Source organism: Chaetodon trifascialis, chromosome 8, assembly GCF_039877785.1.
Source record: "Chaetodon trifascialis isolate fChaTrf1 chromosome 8, fChaTrf1.hap1, whole genome shotgun sequence".
In the NCBI taxonomy this organism is placed as follows: Eukaryota; Metazoa; Chordata; class Actinopteri; order Chaetodontiformes; family Chaetodontidae; genus Chaetodon; species Chaetodon trifascialis.
Window position 1 is genome coordinate 3524134 of NC_092063.1, and position 11238 is coordinate 3535371.

The following is an 11238-nucleotide window of genomic DNA, read 5'->3' on the forward strand; positions in this document are numbered from 1 at the left end:
TTTTACACACGAAGTACAATAATTTCTCTTATTGCATTGTTTGTATTTTCTTAAGTGACACGTTAGAAAGGTCCTCATAACCCTCGACACTAAAATGCTGAATTAAACTCTCCCTGGAGCTGCGACACAGTAAAATGCCTTCCTGACCCCAGAGGTCAGGACTGCTTCACCAGCAACGAGCTGGACGTTGACGTGGAGCCCAGCAGCAGGCGAGCCCGTCGTGCACGTCCCCCTAAGAGAGACGATGGCGTGAATACTGTCTGAACTGTCCTGTAACTGAAGTCTACCCTGTGCATCTGAGATCCAGTGAGTCCTGTGCGTTGGTGTGTGTGTTTGCGTGCTTCTGCGTGGTTGCCGGGAAGCTCCGTAGGCACTCTTTCCAAAATAAAATGTCCCGCTGACTGCGTGGACCGCCTGGGTCCGTCAGAGGATCAACCTCCTCTCATTCTCAGTACAGGGGGACCTGCTGACACAAAACAGCTGCATGCTGAGTCAGCACTGCAACACTGACCTGCAGAGGGCAGAAACACACTCAGGGTGAGACACACACACACACACACACACACACACACACACACACACACACACACACACACACACACACACACACACACACACACACATTTGTCTATAATGAGCTGAGAATTGCACGAATTGGTTTGTTTCTACTTCTGTCACAGTCAGGCTGTTAGCAGTGTGGAGCTAACAGCCATTAGCAAGGCCGTGCATCTGCTTCAAACTAAGTGTCTTATGAACCATTTATTAATGTTCATACACTGCTCATGAATGCTAAACACAGCGAGTTCGAGTGTTGCTATTTATGTTATCAAATCTTCAAATATAATGACTGATCCTTGTTGTTTGTGTGACACTGACTTGTTTAATAAAGGTTTCATTTATTAAGGTTTATTCCTTGTACTACAGCGTATCTGATTCTGATATGCAAATGATTGACATGAACCTACCAATTAAAATGCTTTTTTTTCCATGTACACTTCATGCAGCCTTCACATGACCGAGCAAACTCCAGTCTGCACAGGCTTGCCACTATGGTTTTTACCATACCTGAAAGCAAAAGAGAAAAATCACAGGTGAGTCCTGCTGCCATGTCAGAAACTGAAAATTCACAACGTCGGATGAAGTGTGCACAAACCCGTTGAGGTTGGCCGGCTCGGAGTGGTAGATGTGCTTGCCCTGCTCGGCTATGGTGGGCGGGTGGTGACCTCCGCACTGGCTCTGAGTGGCCTTCAGCGGGTGGTAGTGGCTCTTCAGCTCCACGTGGCTGGTGGGCAGGGACATGTGATTTGTCCCGTGTGGATTCCCGTTGATCTCCGCCGCCTTGGGGTCAAGCCTGCCTGTATCGAGATGTTTGCGGGTTTTCGTTGGGGAGGACACGTCGATCACCTTGATTTCCGGGATGCTGGCCTGCCTCAGGACCAGCTCTGAGTGGGCCAGCTGCAGCTTCTTCATGTGGTTGATGGCCACGGCGGCGTTAAAGGCTTGCTGTGAAGCGAACAAAGACAGGACGTTAGCTACACATAGCGTCGTTTGAACTGCTCCATGATGATGACCACCAAGTCTGAGCATGCAGACGATTGTCCAGACGACAGATTGATGTATTACAGTCATTTTTACTGCCGAACAATCAAGCGCACTGTTTTCTCTGACAGTAAAAGCCCTACATCAGCCACCAGTGGCCTTGATTACAGAACAATATCTTATTAAACTGTCCTTAATCAGGAAGGATTTAGGTAGAAACCCGATTAATCTACTATAAACTGCAGGCCCTTAATGAGCTTAGCACATCAAAGCCAAGAAATCAGCGAGGACTGACCTTCCACTTGGTCCTGGCAAAGTTCTTCTGGATCTGAACGCTGACTGAATAGTAGATGTCCTGGCTGCGGGCCGTCTTTCCGATAATCCTGGAAAACAGACGACAGACTTACGTTTGTTTCAAGGTCGAGGTTAATGCTGAACCCATCTGTGTGACCTCAGATGTTCTTTCTCCTGGACTCACACACCTGTCACTTTTATGAATGTGAGTTTGTAGAGTCACTGAAATGTTAGAAATCTGAGCATTTTGGTCTGTTTGGGATTCAAGCTGCACAGTTAAAAGGAAAACCAGCTCATGTTTGAATCTTTTAGATTTCTATAACTTTCAAGACACAAAAATGATCCAATTTTTTAGTTGTTGCATGTTGTTTTAACTATGGCACCGCATCCTAAAGGTACTGTGAAAATGAATCAATAACAGAGAGAAACACTAGGCTGCAGGGAGTTATTTACTCATATTATAAAATCAATTAAAAGGCAAAAAGATGAGGCAATTTCACATTTTAAGAGTCTAATTTCATGTGTCATAACCAGCGTTTGTGCGACGAGGCTGATGCCTGACACTCACCAGGGATGTCTGAGTGCTAGGTCAGTGGTGTAGCGCATGCTGGGATTCTTCTGCATCATGTTACGGATGAAATCTTTAGCTGCAGATGGAAAGATGGCACACAGATGGCAGATGACACACACAGCTCTGTAAATGGGAACAAAGCAGCTGCAGCAAGCTGTACAATATGTCTGCGCTAATACTCAGTGCAATTACCAGACTCAGAGATGTCATCCCAGAAGGGCGAGTCGAACTCGTACTGCGCCTTCATGATCTTGGAGAAGAGTCTGGTCTCACTTTCTTCATAAAAGGGAGGATATCCACAGAGTCTGCAACATAAGCATTTATCACCGCCCGAACAAGGGAGCTCAGGAAAGGTTCCACATTAAGGTGAATGTGCTGGTAAACAGTATGCATCATAGACGCTCACTAGGTGGTGCTATGGCTCAATAACTGCATCATCACCCTGCATTCAGGTAACAGCGTCATGACCTGCAGCGGCCTTTAATCTGAACATCCTGCCACTTAGTGAAGTGAAGAGCTAGTCTTTGGTTGAAAGGTCTCTTTCCTCTCTTTATCTCAGTGTGCTGATGCGTAGTTTCATATCGTAGCTTCATACTTACAAGATGTAAGTGATAACTCCAATCGACCAGCAGTCCACCGCCTTGCTGTAGGGCTTCTGTGCCAAGACTTCAGGAGCTGAGAGCGAGGAGAAAACGTCAAAGCTACACCGGTGTTGCTTCTTAACGTTACACCACCATGTGTCTTATATTTCTCTTGAGTCCACTCATTAGACAGACGCGTCCTCACCTACGTATCCTGGGGTGCCGCAAGCTGTTGACATGATGTCGTTGTCCACCATCTTGGAGAGGCCGAAATCACTGATCATGATCTTGGAGGTCTCATCTGGGCTGTAGTACAAGATGTTCTCTGGCTGCACAGGGACAAAGACAGGAGAGCTGTTCACACACTGACGTCCTCAATGACAGCAATGTGTAAATGTGTGATGGTGTTATATTATCTGATCCATACCTTGAGGTCACGATGCACGATGCCGTTCTGGTGCAGGTAGCTAACGGCCTGCAGCACCTGCTGGATCACTGTGCTGGCATCCTTCTCCGAGTAAACCCCCCGGTCCAGTATCCGGTCAAAGAGCTCCCCGCCTGAAACACTGGTGAGAAGATCGCACTGCCGTCAAAGTTTGAACTTAAATCTCATTTTAATCAGCTGACGTGCTCATTAAATAACAACAGAAGGACTGAAAAACTCACAGCTCCATGATCAGATAGTAATGAGTCCGACTTTCATAGAAATCCTCCATCCCCACCACGTTCTCGTGTTTGATTCTGTGGAAATAACAAGGTGCTCTCATGAGTCCCACAAGAGGACTCACATATTTTCATCATAAGCAGCAGCCAGAGGAGAAAGCTAATCAGTGTGGTCTCTTCCCACACAGGCTGCTCAGGGAACACGAGATGAAAGCTGAAAGGCTGATTCAAAATTCACCTTCTCAACACGGCGATCTCGTTCTCCAGATTGAGGTCTCTTTTCTGCTTCTTCTTCACGCACTTCATGGCGAACAGCTTTCCTGTCTTCTTCTCCTTCACCATGTACACCTCTGAGAACGCCCCCCTGATAATTAACACACACACACGAGACACACACGACGAGCTTTTAATGACGGAGTCACAGGAAGAGACAACAAGTTTCCCCTCGGCAGAGGAAATGAGTCGGCCCTCGTATCAGAACAGAGGAAGCGTTAATGAAATATTTTGTTTTGGCCTCTTGCCGGGTCTGCTTCGCGTTTGTCTCAGCCAATCAGGGATCACTTTTGTTTGCTTGTTCATACGTCAAATGTGAATCTGATGTGACTCCGGCTTCAAATACAAGCAAGTATTCTGGCTAACAGATGAAAACATTGATGTCACTCAAATCTATTGCTTCAGTATGAGGCTGGTGCAAGTAGAGGATTAGCTTAGCTTAGCTTAGCATAAAGACTGGAAACAGCCAAGATCTGTGTACAAATGAAGTGTAATGTTAATGTTAAATTACTTATAGTGTGTTATTTCTTTTTGCCTGTGATGGAAACAGTCTCAATTTCTTGGAGAGCACCAGAACTAAAATAAACACGGAGCAGAAATAGCAATATCAAGGGGTTCAATTAAGAGCTACTAAAGATCTCTGTGGCTTAACTATTCACATGTCAGAGGCTTGTTGCTCGGCTCTGTGCCGGTCCTGCTATCTTCAGCCCTGTCTGGGAATAGTTGTTCTACCTGGTGGATTAGGCCCTTTATCCCTGACGCAATGGAAACGGTGGCGGGCTGAGGGCTTGAGGCGCAAAGGTCAGAAACTGAGCATGTGCAGCAGTGATCCTGACAACAGGCTCAGGACAGGCCAGGTCACAGACGGGTGTCAAGGGCTTTGGGCAGACGCGGGCCGCTGCCGCCCTGCCCTCTGTCTTGAAGGTGATGACATTGACCCTGAAGGAATGTGCTGTAATCACGACGGACACACACGCCTGCTGGAGTGTCTGAGCACCTTTAACAGTGTTTCTGCAGCAGCACAGTGTGACAGTGTGACAACACACACACACACACACACACACACACACACACACACACACACACACACACACACACACACACACACACACACACACTGTCTAACGCCGGCTCAGGGCAGCACTTCACATCCCATTGCTCAGCTGATTTCTTCTCGGTTACCAGAGCTCATTTTCCTCCTACGTCCTCCTTGAAGCTTGTTGTGGCTCTCAGGAGAAATCATCAATCAACCTCTGGACATAAATGCCACATGACGTCCTTTTTTTAAAGAAACACAAAGGGCAATCAGAAACCACTGACGCACTAGCTTGAGTGTGTAAATTTGCAAGTTTGACATTCAGAAATGTTAAGAATTAATTTGCTTTTTGAGCCTTTGCGGGCGTCACATGAACCCCTGAAGAGACTGCGTCCTGATTGCCTGGAAACCATTAGGAAGTTGTTTACGCTGTGTGTGATGAGGCCCGATGGGAAAAGCTGTATTTGGTTTTCCACGCAATCTCCCGTCCCCTCTGGAGTCTCTTCCTTTTTATTGTGATGGAAACAGGAGGAGTAGAAAACGACAGCGTCTACCTGAGAGCGGGCAAAACAGCTCAGAGGGTTCATCCTGTTGACACCTTCAACAGAAATGAAAGCAGCTCACACAGCAGCAGGGTCTCTCCTTTGCTTCCTGGCCTTAATTCTTCTTCAGACTTGATTGTCAAGCAGGCTTGTTGTTCAAAGCGTTCGGGGAAATAAAAGCACTTGCTGCAAACTAATTGAACCTGGATCATATCCCGGGCCCAGCGGGGCCTCGCCTCCTTCGCAGCCTAATCGTCGCTGATCTCAGCACAGATCGCTCTGTTTTCCAGCAGCACGCTGATGTCTGCCGGCTAGCGATCTGCTGCTCTCCAGGCACTCACAAAATACTCCAGAGTGTTCAGAAGACCTGCTGATTATTAATGCTGACCTCACAGAAAGCAGGCCAGCAGCAGAGGCTGTTGACTGAATAACATTTTCCTTCATGATTATTGTTTAAAGTGACTGCAGGCGAACATTGAGGTCAGCTTAAAAATGCGTATGTCAGCAATTTCTTTGTTATTAATGCTGCAACTAACTCATAAGAAACCAATGATAACTAATATTTTCATTATTGATTACTTCATTTGTTATTGTCTTGATTCAGTCAGTAGCTGTCTGATTTTAACTATTTTCTATCTTTGTTGTTCTTAGCACAGCTGTTCAATCTAATGAATATTTGTTAATTATTTGATTGATTGGTTTAATCACCCATTTCCACTTGTTTTAATTCACCTGTCTTTATTAATTCTCTTGCTTCTCCACTTTATTGTGAAGCTAAAGCTAAAAACACATTGAGAGCTGTGTGCTTTTTTGTCAATGAGCTGCTAAGCTGGCTTCACAGCCAGACGGCATCAGGACAGTCGGACTAAACCTCTAACAGCCACAGCGTCTTGTTGTCTAACACCTCGGTAAAGTAGGCCTCCTCATGTCAATCCAATCAAACCAGTAATCTGTCCTGCAACTCGCACAGCATGTTGAGGGTCTGTGGTCACGCCACGTCCAAAGACAGTCAAGAGAAAAGAAACAAAGCAATGCGAAATATTCCCAGGGTACTAAGAAAAGCAGGAGGGGAAAAAACAGCTAAAAAATATGAAGATTTCTTGAATAAATCAGTTGCATGTTTGTCCGTCCTGGGAGACAGACCCCTCCTCTGTTGATCTTCCAGTGGTTTCTCCCATTTTTCCCCCTTTAAAGTGTTTTTGAGGAGTCTCCTGATCTGTAGTGAGCGTCTAAGGATAGAGGCTGCTGTACTGCACAGACTGTAAAAGCCCTTGATGCAAATGTGTGACTTGTGATGATATATAAATAAAACTGACTCGACTCACGCTTTGCATGTTAATGAAGGGTTCTGTCTTACATAGAGTACAATGTACTTACGATCCCAGCTCCTCCATGATGTCGAAAACCTCCTGGATGTTTTCAGTGTTCTTCTTCCACACATAGTCGGCCTCTTGACGACCCATGTCTGCAGGCACTTCAACAGGGATTTCTTTCAGGATTAAGGAGAAAGAAAAGACTTAAGAACAGATGTCAACACCAAAGTTCCTCCATGCCATGCAGTAATCCTAATGTCCAGACTCCCTCATCGTCATAATCACGAAGTCCTTGGGGATTATTGAATAGTCATGAGAACGCAGGTATGAAGGTTGATGTGTCTGCTGCTCAGACGAGCGGATGAGACAGACATGAGTCTTTGTCTGGCAGACAAAAGGTTAGCGCACTAATCCGAGCTCTAACGAGCACACAGGAAGGTATAAAGCAGTGCCAGAGCTGGCTTATGCTGCATCTGGGCCAGATGATACTGAATGAACCTGCAGTATCAACGAGACCGACAAATAATCTGACAAACGACGAGAAAAGTGAAAGAAATCTGTCGCCTTGACTTTCTTTCTGCACTTGTCAGAAAATGTGCACTTGGAAAGAAATAGTCTACAAGGATTAGAAAGTCATGAAGAATGATATATCCACTAAAACTGAAGGTACTGAGAAGGATTAGGAACACTTACAATGAGCAGGTCACCCAGTTTAGCTTCCTGGCCTCTTTTCTCTTATATAAGGGATTAGTAACCCTTGATCTGGAGACCTGACCTCATCACAGGTGAACAAAAGAGTGGAGCCTCCAACAAGAAATAACTTTAAATGCATTCGTGTGAAGTCAGTTCATTTAAAACGTGACATTTGCAGGCGAATGATTTTTCGTGTCCCCTCACTCATTCAAACAGCGTCTGTTCAGACACTGAGGAGCTCTCACTGCTTTGCCTGCAGTCATTATTTCTTTCGCCGCGGCGCTGTGTTCACGTCGGATTGTATGAGCCTCAGCATCAGATCGCTGGAGCCCACCAGCAGCCGCGCAGCTGTATCCGACCCTGACTCTCATGCAAAACCCGCTGAATGCTGGAGAATGTGTCCAAAAGCACACACAGCGATGCAAAACTAATGCGCACGGTCAAAACCTGCAGCGGTGATGCACATGTCAGTGCACTTTTCTGCAGAGTCCTGCTGCAGGTTGACAGCCAGGCGTTTCGTTACCGTGATGCAGAAAGACCCGACAATGCAAAGATACTAACGCCGGCAAAGACCCGCGCTGATGTGACGGTGATTGACGTGCAGCCCCCCCGTCGCCACCCCGAGGCCACCTACGACCGAGCTGGCTGCGGCATCGGCGGAAAAAGTCCTCTGCGGCAAACGATCAGATATTCAGATCAAGCTTGAAGCGCACAAGCCTGAAGCCTGAGCATTTGAAAGATTCATCATGATGAATGTTAACGCAGCGACACTGAAAACTGCCCAAATTACGCACAGAATACAAATGAGGCATCACTCATTTTTTGGCTGAAAAACAAACAAACAAAAAAGTCCCTAAACTGCAGCTTGACAAATGAAACAACAGTGGTTTTGAGTCACAGAGATCCAAATAATTCACTTGATAAAGAAAAGGTTCATTCAGCTGCAGACCGGCTGACACTCACCTAGAGACTCTGCTGCCGGAGCTCTGACTCTCCTGTCTACAGCTCGCCGAGGTCTGGACAGATTACTCTGTCTGGGACGTTAGAAGTAGCCTACCTGTTGTCAAGCCAGAGATTACATCCATGGAGAGAGGCGGGGGAGGGGCTGGCAGTGTCACAGGTGCTCATTGAGACTGACGGCACAGACTCCAGATCAGGCAGCTGCTGCAGCCCCGCTCATCTTTTTCCACACAGCCGCAGGATTAGACGGAACATCAGTGCGTCCTGCGCATAAAGGAGCAGCTGTCCCCTAAAACTGCACGATTCATTCAAAACAGCTCGCTCCAGGTGTACGCGCACATGCACTTCTCAGCACTGATAAAAGTGAACTTGTATGAAAGCAGATTTAATGTGGCTTTTCTGACTCTGGTCAACAATGTCAAAGAGAAAACAGATCTCTCTAAAGCACATACATTAATTATTAATATAAAATAGAAAATACTTGTTTGATAAGTGTTTCCCGCTCCCAGGTCAGTATTTGTGCACTTATGGCAGCAATTCAAGGCTTGAGGTCAACTGAACCAAATATGTGACTTTCATAGAAGTCCTGAAGATATAGTTGTTAAAGGGCATGAAAACACACCTGATATTAAAATGTCTTTTTACTTGATTAGTGTCAAAAAGCCACATAAAACTCATCTGATTCAATGGTGTAAAACAATAAAACATGAAAACTTCCAGTGCTTTGCAGGCACTGATCAGCAGGCGATTTGAGGGTGGATGCATCCCCCTTGTTAACCTGCCGACCCCCTCTCCATCCCCCCAGGAGACGGACTACAGGGGCAGTTGAAAGTCACGTCTGTCTGGCTCACCTGATCCTTTATCTGACTGAGGTTTGTGCAGGTTAGAGTCCATGACCCCCGACCAGCAGCCTAACTGTGCTGTGTATTGATGAGTCCATGGAGCTGTCTGTGGTGCTGAAGCTGAAGGTATTCATGAAAGAGTGAGAGGATCATAGAGACACACTGCTGCCGGTAGTATTCCTATAATATTCCTATGATCATTCAGTAGCATCTGTGCTGCTCAAAACACCCCCAGACCCAAATATTTCAGATACACGAATAATAATAAGGCCCTGCAATCGGCTGGCGACCGGTTCAGGGTGTACCCCGCCTCTCGCCCATTGTAACTGGGATAGGCTCCAGCCCCCCGCAACCCCGAAAGGGATAGGCGGTATAGATAATGGATGGATGGATGGAATAATAATAATGTAGTTAAATGTTGCTGAAATGTATGAATATTAACAGGATTTCATTTACTTATCAATAAGTCATCCGATCATATTTGTTCATGAGTCATTAATGAAGTGTTTTCACAGGAATTAATTTAATCTACAGTCTTAGTAAATGTAATGCAGCTCTTTTGGGATCAGTCCAGTGATGATAAGGAGCTAAAAGGAGGATAAACACCATCCAGGCAGATTTTTCACAACATGGCAACCCAGAAGATGCTCCTATTAAAGCTAATTAACAACCCATTTGTCACAGCTTTTAAATCCTTTTACGAGGCCGTGTCTTATTTGAAAGTGGCACAGACGGCTTGTTTTCACATCTCACACTCGAGTAGAAATTTTACACCTGGACCACAGACCGTGGTCATCACAGCATTAGGCTCTAAGCATGTCTCAGTACACGCCGTGGTCTTCAGAGGCAACCTTTAACAGGCTTATGCATTAATCTGCATCAGCTGCTCATTTCAGCTGCCGCACAAGCAGCCATGCAGTATAACAGGTCGAGCTGATGACACATTCAGCGCCCTCTGTTCACGTTCTTACTGAGAGCAAGGACACAAAACAAGTCTGCTCCTGCTGTGCAAAATAAATGATGCCCAGGTATTTCACCTGCCATCAGAGGCTGCAGGCTCGATCCCGTGTGGCTCTGTCTGAGCTTCATATCTTCACAGTGCAGCCTACCTGAGTTTCAGGCTTGTGCTGTGAAGAGACAGGATATATCAATAGCTGGACTGGCTCGTCACGTTGTCATGGATACTGGCTCAAGAGGCTGTCACGGCCGTCTTCGATTTCACCAGAATGAGCCTTTTCCAATCAGGACAGAAGTCACCAGGCCTGCGGGAAACGGCAGCTTCTGAAATGAGAGCGTCACGCTGGGTGATGGATGTCAAACGGCACAAAAGCAGCACAGTCACCGCAGTTACAAAGAGCGGGAAAGAACTGTCCTCATCATCTGTACCATCATGCAGAATAGTCCAAAATATGAAATCTAAATATGGCAAATCCTGCACAGCCACAGGACTAAATATATGAAATTATAGTAATGTATAAATCTGAGATATCACAGACTGTTGTCCTAAAGTCTGATACTGCCGTGTATTCTGAGCTTGTTCTTTAAATGAATACTTGACTATTGGTGGATTTCATTTCCCACCTGACTCACATGGTTTAAGCTTTAAATCCTGACTGATGTAAGAGATTTGAAGGTATAAGAATTGTACATTTTAATTTAAAGATCAGGGTTTTTATCTGTTATCTCTTTCACGTGTGATGGATTTTAACACTCACTCTGAGATTTATAGTAATTCTTAAGTCCTTAGAGTGAACAATATCACTAAAACATTCAATAAATATCACGAATACACAACACACAAACATCTGTTTTTGGCCAAATCAGCAAATTCAACACCTGATAAATCAAAGTGCTTCATCCCATTAAAAGCTGACGAGCTCATTGATTTACAGCATTGTGAACAATAACTTCATTTGTCTCGCTAGTAACTG

At 45.6% G+C, this 11238-nt stretch overlaps 1 protein-coding gene across 2 annotated transcripts; it reads right to left on the reverse strand.

The window, feature by feature from the left end:
• Positions 1 to 350: 350 nt before the first annotated feature.
• On the reverse strand, positions 351 to 8724 carry camk1gb (calcium/calmodulin-dependent protein kinase IGb). Of its 2 annotated transcripts, none has more exons than XM_070969105.1 (13): positions 8469 to 8724; positions 6877 to 6988; positions 3887 to 4012; positions 3652 to 3726; positions 3413 to 3551; positions 3191 to 3314; positions 3004 to 3079; positions 2597 to 2709; positions 2402 to 2480; positions 1835 to 1922; positions 1154 to 1503; positions 966 to 1065; positions 351 to 511 (listed from the first exon to the last, which is right to left on the reverse strand). In XM_070969105.1, the coding sequence occupies exons 2-12, from the start codon at positions 6960 to 6962 to the stop codon at positions 1008 to 1010; spliced, it is 1314 nt and encodes a 437-aa protein (XP_070825206.1). In that variant the 5' UTR covers positions 6963 to 6988; positions 8469 to 8724; the 3' UTR covers positions 351 to 511; positions 966 to 1007. The 2 variants fall into 2 exon arrangements, with proteins under 2 accessions (XP_070825206.1, XP_070825205.1); XM_070969104.1 differs by having other exon boundaries at positions 351 to 506; positions 962 to 1065; positions 8469 to 8575.
• Positions 8725 to 11238: the final 2514 nt, after the last annotated feature.

Coding starts and splice junctions, on each gene's coding strand:
- camk1gb (XM_070969105.1), bottom strand. CDS start 6,962: ATGGGTCGTCAAGAGGCCGACTATGTGTGGAAGAAGAACACTGAAAAC. Junction 4,013..6,876: donor ATCATGGAGGAGCTGGGATC/GTAAGTACATTG, acceptor GTTAATTATCAG/GGGGGCGTTCTCAGAGGTGT. Junction 3,727..3,886: donor GAGATCGCCGTGTTGAGAAG/GTGAATTTTGAA, acceptor TTATTTCCACAG/AATCAAACACGAGAACGTGG.